Below are 22,891 nucleotides of genomic sequence, written 5' to 3'. Positions count from 1 at the left end.
GGGGGCATCCGACTGCAAGATGTCCACAGTCAGGTTGGAATCCTCCGACACCCTTTCGGCCTGGACCCCCAAACTCTGGACCAGGCACCTAAAGAGGTCTTGGTGTGCCCTTGAATCTATGGAGGGCATGGAAGGCCTAGTCATCTAGGGCCTCATCAGGGCAGGATGATGATGACCCTTTAGCCCCATCTCAACAGGACCCTCAGCCTGTGAGGGATATTGGGAGGCCACTGATGATGGCACTGCGGTTGGCTGTCCCTCCCAACTCTCAGGCTCCAAGGGCCTAGGGGACGTCTGGCCCAGGGGAAGTGACTGCTCTGACGTGGGGGAATGGGTCAGAGGGGTTGCCAAGGGGGGGTCCCCTGGACCGAGAGAAGACCGATTCCGGCCTAGAGGGGACCACACCTAGGGTTTGGTGATAGGCTCATGGGGTCCAGAAGGGCCAATGAGGGGCCCCTGGGGCCTGAGAAGGCCAGGCATGTTGCATCATCAGTACTGGGACCAGGTGCATCCATTGCTGCTGGTAGGCAGAGGCACTATGGTGCCGCGACTGGTGGGAGTAGGACTGGTGCTATGACCTAGATCTGGACCCAGATCCCCTCGAGGACCAGACCAACTCCACCTCTGAGTCAGTGGAGTACCACTGACCAGGGTGGAGCAGAGGCAGACGCCGTCAGGGACCTTGCTGCAGCTGGGGTGTGCCGAGCCACTGACTCCAGTTTTTCCTGGTGCCAACGGGGAGGAGTAGGAGGCATGGTTAGGCCCGTGCCCGGGACCTGAACAATTCAGGCAGACATGGTGGTCGGTGCCGTGCTCGGTGCCGGGTGAGACCCGTGACTCAGTGTTGGGTCCGGTGCTGCAGGGCAGGCTGGGCTAGACACCGCAGAAGGTGCCAGCTCAGTAGGTGGTGTTGCGGTGGCCTGGGAAGAGGCCACAGAGCGGTGCCTCTTCGGGTCCGGTGACAGGACGGCTAGTGCCCTGAGCTCTGATCGGTGTCAACTGAGGTCCTGATCCTGTCCAGAAGCCGGTATCAGTGAAGAGGTAGGGGACAATTCAATAAGGTCCGTGGCCACCTCAAACACCTATGGAGTCGAGGGCTTCGGGAAGTCACACACCAGACTAGGGTCCTGGTGTGGGCTGGCTCTTCTGCCCAACCTCGATGGCCCGGGCTCCGCACCTGATGGTGCCATGTGCCCCACTCAAGGGCACATGAAGGGCACATGGAATGGGGGCGACCTGCCCCTGCTGGGTCTCCTCTTTTTCTGAGGCACCAGGGACTGGGGACGGTGCTGAGGTCTGCGCAGTGCCAGGGAGGCGCATGTGTGGCTTGACGGCTCCCACGCCGAGGCCGGTGCACTTTGCGTCGCTGGTGCCGGGTTCAATGCTGGTGCTGGTCGAAGAGCTGCCTCCATTAAGATAATCTTCAGGTGCGACTCGCACTCATGCTTTGTTCGCAGTTTAAACGCCTTGAAGGTCTTGCAGACCTCTGACAAGTGAGCCTCTCCCAGGCACTTAAGGCAGGCAGAGTGTGGGTCACCACAAGGCATAGGCCGCTGGCACCATTTGCAGGGTTTGAAGCCCTAGGGGCCAGGCATGCCCTGCTGCATGCGCCGGCTGCGCAGGGCAAGGACCGCGCGGGCCCTTAGCACTACCAAACAGTACTTAGCACTAAGAAAACAGCACTCAGCAACTAATCAGGAACAGATACGGTCAAACTGATAAAACAGGAACAAAGAACTTGAGAATGAGTTAACTGCTAAAGGGCGCTTGCCAGTTAAGAGCAAGAGCACGTTGCAATGACCATCACGGGCAGTAAGAAGGAACCGAGGGGGTGGAGGGCCAGCAGGGGTATATACTGGCCAGTATACCAGTGCCACTCCAGGGGGCTCCCCTGCTGGCCCAATGGGTACTGCTAAGGGAAAAATTTCAAGCAACACATGCCTGGTGCACGCTCACACCTACATGGAATGGACATGAACAGACACTTGAAGAAGAACTATGTTTTCAATAAGGTGTCATAAAATCCCTTTTTACTGTGGTACAATCCCTTTTAAATGCATTCACATACTTTTACGATATATGGGGTCCACTAACTTGAGTAATTTTACTATTTTGTACCACATGAGCTCTAAAAATTGGAAGTAGAAGAGAAAAAAGGAGGGCTGAAGTGAAGTTCACAAGTAAGCACATACGCCTCAGTAAGTAAGACATACAGTTGGATAAACAGACTTTAGGTGTAATTTTAAATACAGATGCAAACAAACGTAATGAGTTGCATAATGGACTATGCATTGTATAAGATTTTCTATTAAGAAAAATAATTAAAATATCTTTCTACAATAAATACATTAGATTTGAAAAGATTGATCTTGATCACTTAGTATTTAGACAGTGAATAGAAAAAAAACCATCACAACACTTTCCATTCTTAAAAATACTATAATTTCACGTGCCACACACACATTTAATCACAACCTCTACAAAATAAAATCTCAAAAAAAGGGATTTCCTGACTTTCTACCAAGTGAACTATATTGATTCTGATATTGGCAACAGCTGATCTGGAATAGATATACCAAGTGAATGAATTACAGTCAAACATGAAATGCTGCCAATACATGTTTATTTTATATACTAAAATCCTAACATTAGCTTCATTGAAGGTATTCATAAACATGCAAGTTACTGCTCACAGATCTTTAAACAGAGACAGAAAAATAGCTGGTTTGATATTATATCTGTTTGAATTTCCATTCTAACTTTTTTTCTGAAGGGTTTATAAATCTGCCATTATAAATCTGCCATTGCATTAGGCTTGAAATTTGGCCAGATAAGTTCACAGACTCAATTATGTAATTTGTGATATGTAAAATTTGTTTCATTAGTCCATTTCCTTCATTTACAATGTAGTTGACAATTTCTGAAAGTTTTTGATGATGAATCAAAAACTTTCCAACTAAGAAACGCAGACAATATTTGTGTGTGTAACCTTGTGGAGTAAGCCCACCAGGTACATTATTTGCTATGCCTATTGGCCACAACCTCTTGGTACGTTGAACTTGCTGAGATATTTAACTTTAAAAGCAGTGTCTTATCACGTGTAGTATAGTATACACATAGCAGGGACACAATGTAAAATCTGACTGGATTTTCCTATTATTAATTTCAGAATAGCACATCTGAAACTTATGTTAATTTTAACTGAAATTAATCTATGTAGAACTGAACACTTATGACAAATTTGTAAATGGGACTGTACAGTAATGCCTCAGAGAAAGAAATATAAAATCACAGCAAAAGGCTTACCCTGCATTTGTTGGAAGGAACGTCAATGTTAAATTTAGAATGTCTATGCTCTGCAATAATTTTTATGTTTTGGTCGTACTGGTTATACTTTACATATCCTGGAGCTGGTCAATGCTGCTGTTTGGAAAAAAAACCCCAACTTCTTTTGCATGATTTTGGAATGTTACCACTTCTTTCAATTTTCATGAACATAAAAAAGTCAAAATAACTGATTGTTTCCTAAAACATAGATGTATACACCTGTGATGAGTCAGAAAAGTTGAAAAAGTGATTTTGCATTTGTATGGAACTATTTTAAAACACATCTTCTGTGTTAAGTAATAACTGAAACTTACTAGACTGTGTTCAGCATTTTCAAATACCTTTCAAAGAGTCAGGATTTGTACTGCTAATAAATTAAATACAAATCAAAGATGTTTCACATCATCAAAAGAATCGAGTATGTCACAGTAAAAATATTTACTATTTCTTGCACAATAATAAGTTGCTAAACTATGATTTTCCTCCACATGCTGCCATTTTTTGCCCATACAGTGCTATTCAGAAAGTGAAAAAAATTTAACTACATTTTGGAGAATATTTCCCAGCTGTAATGCATTCCCAACATTCAGACCTCACTAGTTAAAAAGTATTTTAAATATAAACAAACATATTTGAATTCAATACAATATTTATTGGCACATGGCTGACCAACATTAATTAACCAGTCTCAACTCAAGAAAGTTCTGCACTACGCATTCAAAGGTAATTTGGTACTCCACCAAATCAAAACTACATTGTTGATGTGTAAGAAGAAGTTACTCATCTTTGTGCAGTAACAATTGTTCTTCAAGATGTGTCCATGTGGGTGCTCCACTCATGGTGACTTCGGAGCAGTATCCCAGCGAGAACCATGATTCGGAATTACAGTTTATTAACTGGGGGGGAATACTGCTGCTGCCACCGATGAGTCTGAAGCCCAATGATGCAAGATTGCATAGTGTCTCATGAAAGTTTCGTTGGAGGACCATGCGGCCGCTCGTCAGATGTCCCGAAAGAGCACATGTCTTAAAAAAGCTGTAGTTGTGGCTACTGCTCTTGTGGAACGGATTTTAGGTTGGGCCAAGAGTGGTTTGTTCCATATGGAACAATAAGTGGTAATGCATGTCACTATTAATTTGGCAATGTGTTGGGAATAAAGTGATTGTCTCTTGGAACGGGATGCATGTGAGACAATGAGACGGTCTGTTCTGCAGAAACCCCGCATTCTATCTGTATAAAAAGCTAGTACCCTGCGTACGTCCAGGGTATGTAAAGCTGCCTCACACAATGAAGTATGTGGTTTTGGGCAAAAACAGGGAAGCACAATGGGCTCATTGATATGAGAGTCTGAGCATACTTTAGGAAGGAATGCTGGGTGAGACCTTAATGTGACTGCATCTCTTGTAAATGGCGGTGATGATATGAGGGCTTCAAGCTCACTCGCTCACTCTACATGCTGAAGTTAAGGCCAGTAAAAAGAGAGACTTGATTGTAAGCCGGTGCAGAGAAGCTGCAGTTAGTGGTTCGAATGGGGAGCGCATCAACGTAACCAGCACCAGATCGAGATTTCATGAAGGTGGTGGAGGTCTTTGCTGTGGGTTAAGATTTGTAAGCCCCATCAAGAACTGTTTTGTCATGGGGTGGGAAAACAAGGAAATTCCATCTATCATGTGATGAAAAGCCGTGATTACTGCTAAATGTACTTGTAGGGAGGCTAAAGATAGGCCCTCTTGCTGCAGGTGTAGTATATATGCAAGTATTTTATGCAACGGTGAAAGGTGTGGATTGACATCATTTCTAACACACCAGGCCTCAAATCAAGTCCACTTCGCTGAGTATGTGGCTCGTGCAGAGCTTTTCCTGGTCGCCATTAGTAAATGCTTGACTGGGTGGGAGCAGAAGTTCTCCGATGTCATGAACCACTTGTCACCCAAGTTGTAGAACCTCGGGTCTCGGATACTGTAGGGAGCTGTTCTGTTGGGTCACCAAGTTAGGGGGAACAGGCAGACGGCAGGGGGTCTTTACCGACAATTGATGTATGGAATACCATGGTTGGCGAGCCCATGCTGGAGCTACAAGGATCACGCGAGCCGCATCCATGGTAATTTTCTCTATGATCCTGGGTACAAGGACCACTGGAGAGAAGGCATAGAGTAGAGATGTTCCCCAACGAAGGAGAAAGGCATCTCCCATGGAATGATGACCTATTCCTGCCCTGGAGCAATATTTTGGACATTTGGCATTGCTTTGTGCGGCAAACAGATCTATTGTTGGAAAGCCCCAATGTCGAAAGATCCAATAAAGAATGTCAGTTTGGCTCTCCCATTCGTGATCATGGGGAAACTATCTGCCTAGTGATTCTGCAATGATGTTGTTTACACCAGGTAAGTACATCGCTATGAGGAACTTCTTGTTGCGGATACACCAATTCCACAAGTGAATTGCTTCCATGAAAAGAGATTGAGAATGGGCCCTGTCTTGTCTGTTGATTTAATACATGGTTGCGACATTGTCCGTGAGCACTCTGGTTGTTGTGCCCCTTATGTGCAATTTGAAATGTTTGCAAGCTCAGAATACTGCCCGTATTTTCGAGTATATTGATGTGCAGCAACATTTCTGCTCTGGACTGTCAGGTTGTCCATGTGGGCGCCCCAGCCCATAAGGGAGGCGTCGGTGGTTATTTGCCTTGATAGCTGGGGGTGATGAAAGGGAACACCCTGTAAAAAGTTTTGTGGTTTGGTCCACCATTGCAGGGACACCTTGACATGTGGTGGCAATACTACCAACTTGTGGACACTGTGCTTCGCTGGAATGTAAACTGAAGCCAGCCAGTGTTGGAGACATCTGAAATGTAACCTTGTGTGCTGAACCACGAGAGTGGCAGCTGCCATGTGTCCCATCAACTGTAAGCAGGTGCGTACTGGCATCATTGAAGGATGTATAATGGTGTTTATTAAGTCCTGTATTGACTGGAAGCGTTCTGCTGGTAAGTATACGTGAGCTGCCTTTGCACCAAGTTGCGCCTTTATAAAAATTAATTTCTGAGTTGGTTCCAGTGATGATTTTTGTATGTTTAGAACAAGATCGAGAGAATTGAATGCTCGGGTTGTTATTTTTACTGCCTTGCTCGCCTCTGTATGAGTGCGACCTCTGAGGAGACAATCGTCCAGGTCGGGAAAAACTGTCACTCCTGCTTTGTGCCTGTGAGCTGCCACAACTGCCAGAGTTTTGGAAATACCCTTGAAGCACATGCCAGGCCAAATGGAAGCACTTTATACTGGAAGTGTTCATCTGCTACTGTAAAGTGAAGAAACTGTGTGCCACATCTATTGTGATGTGGAAATAAGCATCCTGTAAGTTGAGGACTGTGAACCAATCTCCCTCATTCAGAGTTGGTATAATTGTAGCTAGGGTGACCATTTTGAAGCATTGTTTCTGGAGTTATCGGTTTAGGTTTCGTAGGTCCAATATAGGTCTCCATCCTCTGTTCTTCTTTGGAGTAAGAAACTATCGAGAATAGAACCCTTTTCTCTGGAATTCCTTGGGCACTCTCTCTATTGCTATGATGGTGAGTAAACAATGGACCTCTTGTTTCAACCGATCCTCGTGAGATGGGTCCCTGAAAAGGGACGGGGTGGGTGAGTGGTTGAGGGAAGTGAAATGAAAGGAATGGTAAGACCAGAAGCTACAATTTCCAACACCCATTTGTCTGTGGTGATCATGGACCAATGATGGTAATAGGGTCTTAGACGATGTTGGAAAAGAAGTGAGGTGGAAGTTTTGTTTGCATCCTCAACTACACCTTCAAATTTACTGTTTCGTAGATGCCTGATTGGAGGTATAGTTCGGCTGCTGTCGCCTGTGTTGAGGACGCTAACGGAATCGTTGATGGTCTTGGGTACAAGGTTGCTGCCTATGGAAGGAGAAGTCATATCGTCTTTGTAAGTATAACAACATCTTCGTCTGAACGAGACTAGCATGTGAAGTGCAGTTCGGGAATCCTTCCCTGAGTGCAGGACCTCATCTGTTTTGTTAGAGAAAAGTTTGTGCTTGTCAAAGGCAAGTCCTCAACCTTGTTCTGAAGTTCCTTGGGGACTGCTGCAGATGACAACCATGAAGACCTTCTCGTTGCCACACCTGTTGCAGTGGCTCTTGCAGCAGTGTCCACCACATCCATGGTAATCTCCAATACAGCTGTGCATGCGGCGTACCCCTCTTGCACTATGGATTTTAGTAGTGGTCTTTCTGAGTCAGGGAGATGTTGTAGAAGGTCTGCCAACTCTGAATAATTGCCTAAATTGTGGTTGGAAAGGTGAGCAGAATAATTGGCAATACACAGTAGTAACATCGCTGATTAATACACTTTCCTTCCAAAGATATCTAGCTTCTTATCTTTTTCTGGAATGGTATTTCTATACTGTGGTAACTTTGACCTATGTTGCACCACATCTACCACCAGAGAGTTAAGTTGCGGGTGGTTAAACAGAAAGTACAAACCCTTAAAAGGGACAAAATACTTTTTATCCGCTTTTTTACTCGTTGGAGGAACAGATCCTGGGGTCTGCCATATTTCCTCCATGATTGCCTCATCAATGGGAAGTGTGATTCTATTGCGGTGTTTTGGGCATAGATTTTTTTAAGAGGCGGTGTTGTTTCATGAGAATATCCTCTAACTGCACCTCCTGACTATCTGCAACACAAATGAACAGATCCTGAAACTGTTTCAGGTCATCTGATGAGGAGACATCAGCTGGGATTACTGCCTCATCTAGAGAAGATGATGAGTGATCTGTTGACGAAGGACCCTGCTGAGGATTCTCTGGTTCAGACAACTGATGCTCCTCGGGCTCAGAATGTTCAAGCTGAATTGTTGGGCTCTTCGGAGGAGGAGGTGACGATTGAGTGCGTTGAGGGACTGACAAGTGAGAATCGGTAGATGAACAGCAGCATGTGTGTCTCTTGTAACGTTAGGAGGTCCGGTCATGATGAATGGGGTCGTAGTATCCCCTGTGGTAATGACCATGGCACTGCTCTGAGCGTGTTGGTGATGAATGCCTGAAAGAGAACACACTGCTATGCCTTGTATAGTAATGCCGTCTTGGTGACCAGATGGGTGATCGTGAATAACGTAACGAGTGCCTTGGAGATAAGGACTGTGAGAGATAGAGCCTCCTCTCTCTGTACCTTGGCTCTCTGTAGCAGGAACAGTCATCAGAAGAGACTGGGCTGCCTGTCCTATTGTAATGATGATGATGTGCTGACAGGGAGGGGGGTAGCCCAGGTGAGAAAGTTGGAGCCGGAGAACTAAACCTGAGTGCATAACTGCGTGTTCATAGGCTTCCCCCGGGGCCGCTGTGATGTTAGCCTGCAGCGGTGCTGGGTCATGCAGTACTGAGGTTGCTTGCTCTGGTGCTTGCAAGCTCCCCTGCTGCTTCAAAGTTGCCAGTGCTGGCAGCGCCAGTGCTGCTGGCACCGCAGCTGTTCCTGCTGCCAGTGCTGCAGGCTTTGCTACTATTCCTGCTGCTGGTGCTGATGTCCCCGGTGCTGGCGGAGCGGCTGTCAATTTGTGCGACCCCACTGTAGCCAGTGCCGACTGAGCTCTTGGTGCTGGTGGCAGCGGCTTTTTTCCCTTCATGTCTGGCAGATGCCGGTACCCTGCTCTGGCTGTGCCTGAGCCCTGTTTTGAGCCCCATCCGGTACTGAGAGCCATTGGCAGAGACTGGGTTGTGAAGAGCTTAGATTTCTTAGAGGCAGAAGCCTCAGTATCAGTGATGGGACGCTTGTGCCCAGCAGAGGCAGACAGCTCAGCCGGCTGTAAAGCCTTGTCCATTGACAGAAGTTTTAAGTCTGTCCCGATCTTTGCAGGCTCTGGTTGTCAGCTTGCAGCAATGCTGACAGCGCTGCAGTACGTGTGCTTCTCCCAAGCACCGTATACATGACTGATGCCCATCTGACACTGGCATGGGCTCTCAGCAGACCGCACACTTCTTAAAGCCTGGGGACCCAGTCATTTCTCAGAGACAGCGTCTACCGCTAAGTAAAAAAAAAATTATTATTTTTTTAAGTTTTTAGAGAACAGTGAACCAAAAACATGAACCAGAAAACGCAGAAGAAACTTGATGAGAACTATATACAGATCTGAGGTAAGGAGAACTCTGAGGGAGAGGTTGGAGCCCGTTCATGACCGAGGGTATGTGATATACCTTGACTTTAGCAAGGCTTTTGATACGGTCTCCCACAATATTCTTGCCAGCAAGTTAAGGGATTGTGGATTGGATAAATGGACAGTAAGATGGATAGAAAGATGGCTAGAAGGCCGGGCCCAGTGAGTAGTGATCAATGGCTCGATGTCAGGATGGCAGTCGGTTTCTAGCAGAGTGCCCCAAGGTTCGGTTCTAGGACCGGTTTTGTTCAATGTCTTTATTAATGACCCGGATGAGGGGATGGATTGCACCTTCAGCAAGTTTGCGGATGACACTAAGCTAGGGGGAGAGGTAGATACACTTAAGGGCAGAGATAGGGTCCAGAGTGACTTAGACAAATTGGAGATTGGGCCACAAGAAATCTGATGAGGTTCAACAAGGACAAGTGCAGAGTCCTGCACTTGGGACAGAAGAATCCCAAGCGTTGTTACAGGCTGCGGACGAACTAGCTAAGTAGTAGCTCTGCAGAAAAGGACCTGGGGGTTACAGTGGATGAAAAGCTGGAGATGAGTCAACACTGTGCCCTTGTAGCCAAGAAGGCTAATGGCACATTAGGTTGCTTTAAGAGGAGCATTGCCAGCAGATCCAGAAATGTCATTATTCCCCTTTATTCGGCTCTGGTGAGGCCACATCTGGAGTAGTGTGTCCAGTTCTGGGCCCCCCACTACAAAAAGGATGAGGACGCATTAGAGAGTGTCCAGAGGAGGGCAACCAAAATGATTAGGGGGCTGGAGCGCATGACCTATGAGGAGAGGCTGAGGGAGTTGGATCTGTTTAGTCTGCAGAAGCAAAGAGTGAGGGGGGATTTGATAGCAGCCTTCAACTTCCTGAAGGGAGGTTCCAAAGACAATGGAGAAAGGCTGTTCTCAGTAGTGACAGATGGCAGAACAAGGAGCAATGGTCTCAAGTTGTGGTGGGAAAGGTCTAGGTTGGATATTAGGAAAAACTATTTCCCTAGGAGGGTAGTGAAGCACTGGAATGGGTTACCTAGGGAAGTAGTGGAGTCTCCATCCCTAGAGGTGTTTAAAGTCTCGGCTTGACAAAGCCCTGGCCGGGTTGATTTAGTTGAGTTTGGTCCTGCCTAGTGCAAGGGGCTGGACTTGATGACCTTCTGAGGTCTCTTCTAGCTCTATGGTTCTATGATTCTATGCCTTCCATGGAGAAGGGTCTTTTTAAAAATGTCCATCATTTCCTCAAAATTGTCTGAAAGCATTATTAGTGATATTCTCAAGAGACCCAGATTTGTTACATTAACACTTTTTCATTTAGAAAAGGTTTCTATTACTTTATTTTCTTCAGATTAAGATATACCACACCCTGATGTCTGACAGACATTATTCATTTCAATAATGTGTTTCTAAGATTTGTTTCCTTTTAGTTATGCTAATGTTATGCTTTTATATCTATGGATGCTTACTATTGATTATAATTTATAATAACTTGAAAAGAACTATACTGAGTATGGGAGTAAAATTATTGTTACAGAGGTCTCTGCGAATCTGCTAGATTTATAAAACAAATAGAAAGGTTAACATTTATCTCTATATTCTGTAGATATTTGATTTGGGAATGTAGTTTAGAGAAAGTTAAAAGCTTATGTATTAATATAAAGTGTTACATAAGCAAAAAGTACTTTAAAATAGTAACTTTAGTGCTCACGAAGACAAGGAACCACAGGAACCAGACACAGGGTGGTTACTAAGAAGAGGGAAAAAAAAGTTTTGATGGTATCGTCTAAGATTTTTTTTGTTATATGAACATTACAGCTGAAGTTAGTTTTCATTTATCAGCACAGCAAGTTCCTTTCAAAACGAATATATTTTCTTACTGTCTAGCAAACTTTAAACAAATTTTCCTCAGTAATGTAAACACAATTTTCCCAAACTACCCCAAGAAAACCTTGCCAAAATGAGGTTTAAAAAAAAAGTCATTCTGTACAGTTAGGGATAAATTATGGCTACACAGTGTGAGAAAGGAGACAGGATTCTCACCTAGGCACATTTAATCACAGCTCCTGTGTTCTAGGAACAATTTACTGCAAAAGGAATCATCCCTACATTGGATGCAATGAAGCAGGCGAGATCTGCAAGAAGTAGTATGCTACATGCAACAAAGGAGTGTAGGAAATGTTTTCTCCCTTCCTCCCGGGACAAGCAGGGAAAACTAAGAGGCATTTAACCTCTGAGTGCACTTTTTCTAGAGATGCAATTCTGCCATACCACACTTTACAACAGAGATGAGTTAGCTCTCAAAGTACACAGGAAATCTATGAAGTATTGCTGTTTGTAGTAAGCTAAATGTGGCCGGTGGTGCTCCAACTGGGTTTTCTGAACACACAACGAAAACAGTTAACGAAAGACGACCTTGGGACCAATTCTCACACTAAAGCCTCTTTACTCTCCTCTGGAAGTATAGGAGGGTCTTAAAGTAGATACAAATTACAGAGAAAAGATTAGATAAAGGAGGGAATCATGCTACCAATGAATTTCTTCTAAGTTGTAGCCCATTCTGCTCATACCATTTTAGGGGCTTGGATGTGTTAACCTCAGCCTTTTATTTCTCACACACTATATCCTGCACTGTCAGTGAAGTTTGATAGATTTTCAGTAGCAATTTCAGACAGCAATATCAAGGAGCATCAAAGACATCAAACATGCCAAAGCTCTTGGGGTTGGTAGAATTCAAGCAGAGGTATGAGGCAAAATTCTGGCTAAGCAGCTAACAAAACCCTCAGATGTAATACGAGTGTGTGACGGACCCAGCAGGGTCTGCACGACGAGCGGGGGAAGGACCTCCCGCCCCCGAGCAGGAAGCGGCCGCCGCACGCGGCAGAAAGCCGCCTGGCGCTGCGCTGCGCTGCCGGCCCCGCCGTGGCAGAAAGTGGGGGCGGGCGGGTGCACGCCGGAGGGAAGCGGGGGAAGCCCCGGGCCACAGAAAGATGCCCGATCAGGGTGCCGCGATTCGCGTCCCGGGGCGGAGCCTCGGGCGCGCCCCGGCCGGGGCCGGACCGGAGAGCCCCGGAGGAGGCGGGGCTTACGCCCCAGACGTCACCCGCCCATGACTATAACCGGGGCGAGGAGACGCTCAGGAGGGGGGGAGCGAGAGGGCAGCCATCCTGGCTTCCCGGCACCCCAAGCACCCAGCCCCTCCGGGCAACAAAGAAGGACGACGCAGGCAGCTGGCGACTTGCCCTGGGATGGGCACGGCGTCTGCGACGGGGTGAGTGATTCGACCTTGCGCCGGCCAGGGGGGCCGGCGACGCGGGAGTGGAAGGAGCCCGAGGCGGGACCGTTCTGGCGCCCGTGGGCAGGCGAGTTTCGGGCGGCTGCCCCGCCTGCCGGGGGGGAATCGCTGTAAAGCACCCACCCCACTTAAGGCCTCGGGCTGGGACCCGGTGGTGAGGGCGGGCCGGGGTCCCCCACTCCGCACACCCCCTGCCTCGGAGTAGGTCCCCGAGGCTGTAATAGCCTGGCACACTACCCCTCCCCGAGAGAGAACGAGAGGGAGAGACTGAGACAAGAGGGACGGCTCAAGAGCCCCGGCCGGGGGTCGCCCGGGAAGACACCGGGCCGGGTCCGCCGAACCCCCTTGGCCCATACGGGGCGAGGGGTGATCGCACCCGGCCCCGCACCCTTATGGACCCCGAATACAGGGCCAACTAGACTCCCGGAGGCGGTGGGTTTGCGGAGCCCCATCCCCCACTCCGCCGGCCCCATCCCGGGGTGCGGGGGAGTGACGGAGTGCGGAGCTCGCACCCTCAAAACCCACCAGAGAGTGAAAGAACAAGCGCCATAGGACTGGAAAGTCAATATCATTGTATTGCCAAAAAAAAGGTAATCTCATTGAGTGCACAAACTGAAGATGTGTTTATATTTCAATTAATTCTGAGGCAAAGTATTGGCTACACTTATTTTGCATGGAATGAAGAGAGTAGCATATGGAATATTATGAGAACAACAGATGGGGTTCCCTTCAAACAGATCATTATGCAACTAGAATTCACACTGACAAATCACCAACTCCCCCCCACAACCACTGTTTGTAGGGGAAAAAACCCTTCTTAATCAACTTTATTGACTTTAAGAAACTGTTTGATAATGTCCACAGAGAGATTCTAAGGAATTCTGTTAGAAACGTATGCTCAGTAAAATCTGACACAGGCCTGTGTGAGTGGTTTGATATTGTGAGGAGTTAGACAAGAACATGTGCAATGACTAATCCTCTTTGCATTAGCAACAGACTGGGTGAGTAAGCAGGCAACAAAAGATTTCGTGAATGATGTAAAATGTGTTAGCAGAGATGAGTTACATGATCCTTATTTTGCCAGTGATATTGATTTCCGAAGTATGCCATGGAATGGAATGACTGCCTTTGTATCATAGGTAGAATAGAAAGCAGCAAAAATTGAAAGCATAAATTGAACAGGAAGAAAAGCTCATTTTTCTGGAGAGTATAATGTCATGGGGAAGATCAAGAAAAGCAAATAATTTTGGACGGATCTGGTCTGACAGAAGTCTCCATACCATATTAAAGGTCAGATTATACCATGGAATTGTACTGAATATGCTATTATATGGAGCAGAGACTTCACTGATTACAGTGGCTAATAAAAAAAGGATGAAGGCTGACCATCACAGATGGCTGTGGAAGATATTACTCATTTCATGGAAAGACAAAATAAGAAATGAGAGACTCAAAGAACTCAAAAGAGCAGGCGATGTTACAAAATATTGTCAAAGAAAGCAAACTCTGGTCATTGGGATATGTACATCACATGGAAGATAGGAGACATGCTTAACAAGCACTGAACTGGATATCTGAGTGAAGAAAGGGAAAGCAAGGAAAGCAGACAGTGACAGAAGATACCATATATCCTGGAACAGGGTGGGGCAAAATATGGCCAATGGGCTGCATCCGGCCCACCAAGCCATTGGATCCAGCCAATGGATACAGCGGGGAGCTTCAAGCAGACTCCTCTGCCAGGCTGTTTGTGTTTCACAGCTGTGAGCCAGAGCAAGGGGCGGGAGGGGGAGGGAGGAGAGGGGGCGGTTTCAGGCACTGCCCCAACGCCCAGCACAATCCCATTGGCAAATAGGAGCTGCCTGTTTGAAGAACAGGCATCACAGGAAGCACCCTTCCCACCTCCCCTCAGGCCCTTATTCACAGATGCACGCCAGGCTGGATTACCCAATAGGCAGACTAAGCATGTGCTTAGGGCACCAGCAAAGCAGGGGCACACACACACAAAAAAAGATTTGACAGTATAGTATTGTTTTTATTTTGAATTACATAAGGGGGGGGGCGGGGCACCATAATCTTTTCAATGCTTAGTGCCTCTAAAGGTCTTAATCTGGCCCTGGATGCACATGGCTCCTGCAGCCTGTGCGGGGCGGGGCGGGGAAGGCAGGGAGCCTGCCTCAGAAATATGCTGGGCTGTTGGCTGGGAGTCACCCAGGTAATTCTCCTGTCTCTGACAACTGAGCCCTTCCCTCCCTCCCTCCAACCTTCTGCCCATGTAAGCCAAAACCTCTGCCTCCTCCTGAACCCATACCCCCTCCCCAGACTCTTCACCATCCCCTAGCTCAGGTCACAACCCAAACCCTTGTACATCCCTTGCTGCACCATAGTCCCCTGCCCCAGGTCACAACCCAAACCCCTGCACTCCAATCCCTTGCCCTAGGTCACAACCTAAATCCTTGTACCCCCTCTTGTACCCCAGTCCTGTGCCCAAATCACAACTGCCTCCTTCATCCAAATGCCCTCCCAGACCCCACATGCCCTCCCTGTACTCCATTCCTTTATCCCAAGCTCTCCCTCTCCTACATTAATATCATGGAAGAGTGCAGCCCTTGACCACTTTCCAAAATCTTGGAGTGGCCCCCCATCAAAAATTACTGCCCATCCCTGTGATGGAATCACCCTGGGAAGAAGCACCACAATTAGCAAATCACTGTAATCAGTGGAGGAACCAGACTGCCCACGTGTCAGTTTCATAGGAGGAATCTAAGGTGATCTCTAGGAACAACTGTTTCCTTTTGGATCACGTTATGATCACAACACATAAAAGAACTTTTAAAAAACAACAAAATAGGGACCTTGTTAGTCTTAACGAAGACAGGTCTCCGCTGTTCCAGAATGAGCATGCATTCCTTATTCTGGAAAGGCAGGGAGATCATCTCTCAAAGAAACAGAGTGAAACACAGATTTAAAATTGGTCCTAGAGTTTTAAAACTGGTCCTAGGGCCAAATACTGTCTTCCATCAGGAACTTTAATGGCAAGATAGATTACAGCCCTCGTTTTTTAACTTCTACACCACAAAGAAGGAGCAGCAAGCAAGTAGATAAATAATAAAGTCAACGGGATTAGTGGAAAAGAACGATCCACATCAAGGATAGCATAATCTAGCTATGATTCAAAATGGCAATGGTAGCTCCATACATACTTCGGAGGAATCCGTGAAACTGCACTCAGATTCGTGGAAGAAATCATTACTTGAAGAATGTGTTCAAGAGCTGAGAGTCCTCCTGCAACCCGGAATGCTATCTGATCTGCCACGTTCTGGAGAAATACAAATAAAGAATAATAATTATCTGGGAGATTTACTGAAATTTTAAAAACATTTAGTTTAGTATTTAAAATTTAGTATTTAAAAGCCGTATCTGCTGTGTAACTGCCTTGATGTACACTTAGTAGATACAGTTTAATCAGATTCTTCACCTTTTTAATTAGTGCATTGATTCTTTCACTATAGAAACACAGAGCAGAATACCCCTTTGAAAAAACAGGAGTTAGTCATTTTAATATGTTTTTTTCCCTGATATTTCACTTTATCATAATACCACAGCTATTATGAGCTTTTTAAATAGATATGGATTCAAAGCTCAAACCTATTCCCACTGAAGTTAATGGTGAAGCGCTAACTGACTTCGATGGAAGCAAGATCAGGCCAATAATGAAGATTATTTTAACACGAGCCTCATTTAGCTGATATCTGAGGTGCAACATTGAAGGACACAGTCTAAAAATGAGGGACAAGTATGTATTTTATAACATTTTTTATTTTTTTCCCTATTTGAGATTAATTTCTGTGAGCATAAATAGGAATTACCCAAATGTATTTAGCTGATCCTTGGCCCAAAAAAGTCAATAGCAAAACTTCCATTAATTTTAATGGTGCAGGACCAATCCCACACATAACAAACCTAACAATTGTGGGACCCTCAACCTCTGTTCCCAATTTCCTCCTTTCTTCTCCACTTGTTTGTTGATTTCACGTGTGTCATGTATACAATTAGACTGTAAAAACTTCAATGTAAGGATCATGTTCCCTTATGATTTATCTGTAAAGCACTCTGTGGATGCTGCATGGCCAGAACAGCCCCTTATGAACTATGGTAATAACAAATATTTTAATAGGAGTTCATAGCTCATATTTTTTCTTATCAATATTAGAAATCATATATAAACACCACAGTACAAAACAAGATTTAAGAGCATATAATTTTCTTTCAAGCAAGTTGAGACCTCTCAGGCAAACATTCACACAAGGGTAAGGCTGTACCCCTGTGGTCACCAACCTGTTGATCACGATCGACTGGTCAATTGCGGTGGCATGACCAGTCGATCATAAAGTGTTCCCTCCCCCCCATCCCTCTCCACCTTCAAGAAGGAGCCCGTGTTGGAGCTACAACCTCCTGCAAAAACGGAGGTAGTGTCGGCTTCCTGCGGCAGGGGGGTAGGGAGGAATCCTGTGGCTGCGCACCAGATCTGGCATCTCAGGAAGCATGCACGCTGCTCCTCCCCTCCCCAAAACAGGTGCTGCTCAACTGGTGGAGCAGTGGGATTAAGGCAGGCTTACTCTTGCCCTGACCCTGCACCACTCCTGAAAGCAGCTGGCATGTACAGCGATGGCTCCATGGAACCACGTGCTGCCCCTCATCTACAGGCACTGAGCATACAGTTTCTACTGGCCGCGGTTGCCAATTACTGATCAATGTGAGCTGCTGAAGTGATGTCTGCAGGTAAGGACAGTTCAGTAAAAACCTCAAACTAACACACCTTGCAATCAGTTAAAGAAGTAGCAACAACCCCTCCCCCCCCCCACATGTGTGTTGGGTCAGAAGATGAGAGGGAAGGACAGTGTGTGTTTGTGAGAATGACAGACACACACACACAGTGTGTGAGAGTGACAGAGATTTGCATTGCCAAGACCCCTCCATCCCCCTTTCTCTGTGTGGAGACAGGGTACAGGAGTGGGGGGAGGAGGGACACCCTGACATCAGCACCCCCCTCATCTCCCTCCCACACCCTGCACAGCAAGCAGGAAGCTCCCAAGGGGCAGCTCCAAGGCAGAGAGCAGGAGTAGCAGGACAGTGGGGGAAGGGGCAACGGAAGTGCCAGTGCTTGATAGCTTCCTGAGCAAACCAGTCAGGATTACTTGTTGGAGGCTCCAAGATTTACCAGTAGGTCCCGAACTACTGGTTGGTGACTACTGTTGTAAGTCATGTGTTCGAGTCCCCTAAACATTTTTGTTGCCCTCTGTTGGACTTTCTCCAATGCGTCTGCATCCTTTCTGTAAAGGAGGGCGCAGAATTTGATGCAATACTCCAGATATGGCCTCCTCAGTGCCGAATAAATGGAAAAAACACTTCCCTAGATCTGCTGGAAATGCTTCTGCTAATGCACCCTAATATGCTATTAACCCTCTTGGACAGGAGGATACACTGTTGACTCATATCCAGCTTCTCATTCACTGAAATTCCCAGGTCCTTTTCTGTAGAACTGCTAGTTAGCCAATTGGTGCCCAGCCTGTAACAATGCTTGGGATTCTTCCGCTCCAAGTGCAGGACTCTACACTTGTCAGATTTCTTTTGGCCCAATCTTCCAAATTATATACGTCACTCTGGACCTGCCCCTACTCTTAGGTATATTTATCTCTCTGCCGAGCATACAGCCATCCATGAACTTGCTGAGGGTGTAATCCATCCCCTCATCAACATCTTTATTAATGACCTGGAACAAAATCAGCTCCAGAACTGACCCCTGGTACCTTCTACTTGAAAGGTGATACTAATATATACAACTCCAGCGACTTCAATTGCATAACTGGAGTCACTGCACCTTAATTCAACCTCCAGAGCCTACTCCACAGATGTAGGTTAACAGGAGCAAACGCTCCCATCAACTTCCCTTATTCCTTGTGAATTAAGGAGGGTCTTTACTAGACCCACTAAATTGAATTCTGGAAGAGTGTCTGCCGCAGTGTCAATCTTTCTGGTAGTGACAATGTGGCCTAAGTCACATCTTCCAACAGGGTGAGAGTCTGGATCACTCAGGTAAATGGAAATTTCCTCAAATGATTTTAATGAGAGCAGAACTGAATCCTATGGGAAGGTTCAAAGCATGTCTAAGCTACCACTTTCTATTGTGATTGAAAGCGTATGCTCAATTTTGTAATGCATTGTTACCAGGAAACCTCATACACAAAACAATCAACATGTTTGTATAGTAAGAAGGCGGCCTGAAATAAATCCATAAATCACAAGCCTAGTGTAAAGCTTAAAAGTTAGATGAAAGTAGTCATCTTTGTTAATATAAAGTAAAGTTGAGCTGTGAGCAAAAGACAGGCTTCGGCTCAGAGATACTGACATGAATAGGGCTGATGGAGAAACACACATCTAAAAAGTACAAGGCACAAGCCAGGCACCCAACACGTTCCAAACGGTGATACCAGAACACGTCATTAGGAAACATCTTGGTACCAACACACTCCCCATAGATAATAGGAACATGACCCAGAGCCGGGAAAGGGTTCAAGATGACAGCATGATCATAGAATCTTAGGGTTGGAAGAGCCCTCAGGAGGTCATCGAGTCCAATCTCCTGCTGAAACCAAGGCCAAACCCAACTAAATCATACCAGCCAGGGCTTTATCAAGCTGAGACTTAAAAACCTCTACGGATGGAGATTCCACCACCTCTTCTGCCATCTGTCACCACTGAAAACAGCCTCTCTCCACCCTCTTTGGAATCCCCCTTCAAGTAGTTGAAGGCTGCTATCAAATCGCCCTTCACTCTTCTCTTCTGCAGACTGAAGCATAGCGATGTTTTAATCAAACCACCACGTACAAGGTAATGGTTGGCACCCAAATATATCAGAAGGTCGCACCCTGAAATGTCAGGAATGATGTGGAACTTGTTTATACCTGTGTATACCATACAGGGACTGTTCTTCTCTGGCCAAGGGGGCAGTGGAGAGTCCAGCCACTGACTGAACTGGTCCCCTGAAATGGGCATATATGTGTTAGTGGTCTGGTAGAGTCTGCTAGATAATAGGAGCATGTTTTGTTGACAATAAACCTGGCCTGGCACCTTTGTACCTTATCTGATTTTGTGGCCCTTGTGGGTTTTCTTGGAGACTGCTGGCCTAGCTACCTGTGTAAAGCAAGAACAGCAAACACAGGGAACACATGCACAGCTGATTGGGTATCAACATTTGACAGAGCAAAATATCTGTCAGGACACCACACTAGTGATTTCTGATAACAGTACGTACAATACATTTTGAGAAATGTGTATGAGAATTCCTAGATATATTTGGTATACAAGCATCAGACAATACAGATGGAAAAGCCACCAACCTGTCAGTGTGGGACTGCTCCCTACAGTTCATTTGTTAGTGTTGCATCTACTCTATAGTTTTAAATGAGCTAAGCAATGCAGCTTTCACCACTTCTCTTTTCAGTTCCATTACTTCAAACTATATTCAATTTTATTATACCAAGTCTTTTCCCTCTTTCATGATTACACTATTCCTAAAATTTCTTTTGGTTTTTGTTTAGCAAACATATTTCATTCCAAATCTTTCCTTTTCCTTGTAATTTTTCCATACCAAATTTTCTTGCTTTTTCCAAATTCCTCCTACTTTCTCAAAGTCTATATATCAGGTAATGAAATGCCCAGAAATGCAAACCTTGTTTTGGGTTAGGTCATGTTAAAGCCAGAAAGAAAAGGACTATTACTGATGTATGTGGAAACAGGATGTCTTCATACATGTACTCTAAAATAGCACTGACTTTTTTTGATCTCTGTATCACATTGCAAACATATGTCCAATTTAATGTTTTCTCTTGTCTAGTTCTAGGTGATTTTTAGTATTGTTCTTCTAGTTACATCTCTCCTACTGTGTATCTGTGTTTTAGATTCTTATGATCAAAATATCAACTTGCATATTTGAAGAACTTCCTTTTTAGTCTATGTTTCTAATTTATTTTGTGTCCCTTTATATTCTTTCTCTGACCTCCACTGCGTTTGTAAATCCTCCCAATTCAGTATTTCTGAAACAAAAAAAATTAATATCCTATCTATTTTATCACACAGATCATCAATAAAAATTCAAGAACATTTTTGGTGCTTGGATATAAAGGTGATAAAGCCTTAAATTTAATCTTGTTGCTTTGTTTATCTTTTATATTCATCAGGATATTTAACTAAAACTATTGTGGTGAATGGAGGGATGTTATACAAAACGCTCTGGCTAACTGCAGATTTTCTGAAGAACTGTTCAAGACAGATTGGAATGGAGAAGTAGGACTTGAAGGGCTGACTACATACATATGGGAATAAGAACAGGGGAAGATTAACCTAAATTATTATGGTAGCATATTTGGGGTAAATACACGAACAAATTATTTATTCACAGCTCCTACTGAAGTAAAGGGACTTTAAAACCTGGTACTCAGTAATCTGGAATCCATTGTTGATTTCACTGATTTCTGGAATGCTCTTGGACAAACTTATCTTAAAGGATGTTTTCTAGATAAACAGGGTTACAGTAGTTAAAGCAATTTCTAAGAGTCTTTCAACTATTTGTTGACACAGATTGCTAATGTCTGAATTAACTGCTAATACTTGGCACATGTGTGTGTCATCCTAATAATTATGGTCCTACCAAATTCAAGGTCCATTATGGCTAATTTCATGGCCATAGGATATGAAAATTGGTAAATTTCACATTTTCAGCTGTTTAAACCAGAAATTTCACAGTGCTATAACCATGGGGTCCTGACCCACAAATATATGGGGTGGGGGGTGGGAGTCCACAAACCTGTTATAGGGGGTCATTGGCTTGCCATCCTTACTTCTGTGCTGTCCTCAGAGCTGGACTCAAAAAGGTCTTCCTCCCACTGACTGGGCAGGGGAAGGACAGGATCTGTCTCTCCCCCTTCTATGGTGGTGAGAGGGAGAGACCAGACTAGACCCACCCACCCACCCACGTGCCTATCCCATTGCAGGACATTGTCTGTGATGGGGCAGCAGCAGCCTGAGGTTCCTGCAGCTGGAGACTTCTGGAGCTGGATCGTTTCTTCTATGTGCTGCTGAGAGGGCCCTATCAAAGTGGGCTTTCTACCTCTGACTGGGCAGGGGAAGGACAGATGGTATTGCTCCTAGAAACAAGGAGACATACATTTCTTAGGGAAGGGCTTATCTCAAGGCCCTTGACGTGTTTTTCAGGCTGTGAAACTGGTACAGCTCTACTAATGACCAAGTCATAGCAAACTACCGTTCTACCTGAGAATCCCAGATTCAGGGACAGCTCTGGGGCTCTTGGTCTTGGGTCAATAGAGGTTATAGAAACCAAAAAGGTGCAGTCCTAGTCCATACAAGAAAAGTAGTATCACTGGTGAATTCTCCACAAATAATGTTCCAAGAGTGTATGTTGTATGCAACTAGATCCCTAATAATGAAAACTGTACCTGAATGAGTGATGAGAAAATAAGTGTGCCCCCACAAGGGAGGGCACCCTCAGCTACATACCATATACCCTGGCCTATAGTCGAAAGACGAGTTGTGCAAAAAGAAGAATAAAGGTATTAAAAAAGAAAAATATCAATGTTGTTAATCTCAGAAATATGAAATTCAAAAGATGACATTAATTTTCATACATCTAATATTATATTATCTTTTGATATGTCTATGTACTGATCTAACAAAATCTTTTTCAAAGCATGAAGGAAATCTGTTCTCTTGAAATTTTTCCCCATAAATGAACTCCTCCACAATGTGGCCCAAATTCATATTGTGCCCTCCAGTGCCATGTTAGAGCCTTCGCATTTGCAGAATTTTGTAGAATTTTAAAATACTGTACACAATTTTTTGTTTTGGTGAGGGATTGTTAGTATTTTGGTGCAGAATGCCCTCAGGAGTAAGTAATTTACCCTGGGTACCTGTTAAAACCCTATTTGGAAAGGGTATAAGATCTAGTACCAAATACTCTTTGCACTGTTGAAGAACAGCCTGGAATCCTTAAAATGCTTAGCTTCCAAAGTAGTTCTGCTTAGATATTGAACTGGGACCCATTC

The 22,891-nt window shown here is 45.1% G+C and overlaps 1 protein-coding gene across 10 annotated transcripts in view; it reads right to left on the bottom strand.

The window, feature by feature from the left end:
• Positions 1-22,891, bottom strand: part of SCAPER (S-phase cyclin A associated protein in the ER) — a 406,842-nt gene that overhangs the window by 134,453 nt on the left and 249,498 nt on the right. For all 10 annotated transcript variants that reach the window (XM_075897363.2, XM_075897366.2, XM_075897365.2 and 7 more), the window contains one exon: positions 15,974-16,089. In XM_075897363.2, the coding sequence (XP_075753478.1) occupies positions 15,974-16,089 (116 nt within the window). The remainder of the gene's footprint in view (positions 1-15,973; positions 16,090-22,891) is intronic.

This window comes from Pelodiscus sinensis, chromosome 14 (assembly GCF_052426305.1).
Source record: "Pelodiscus sinensis isolate ZL-2025 chromosome 14, ASM5242630v1, whole genome shotgun sequence".
Lineage (NCBI taxonomy): Eukaryota > Metazoa > Chordata > Testudines > Trionychidae > Pelodiscus > Pelodiscus sinensis.
The sequence above is the reverse complement of the archived record's forward strand: the minus strand, read 5'-3'. Positions and strand labels throughout refer to the sequence as shown.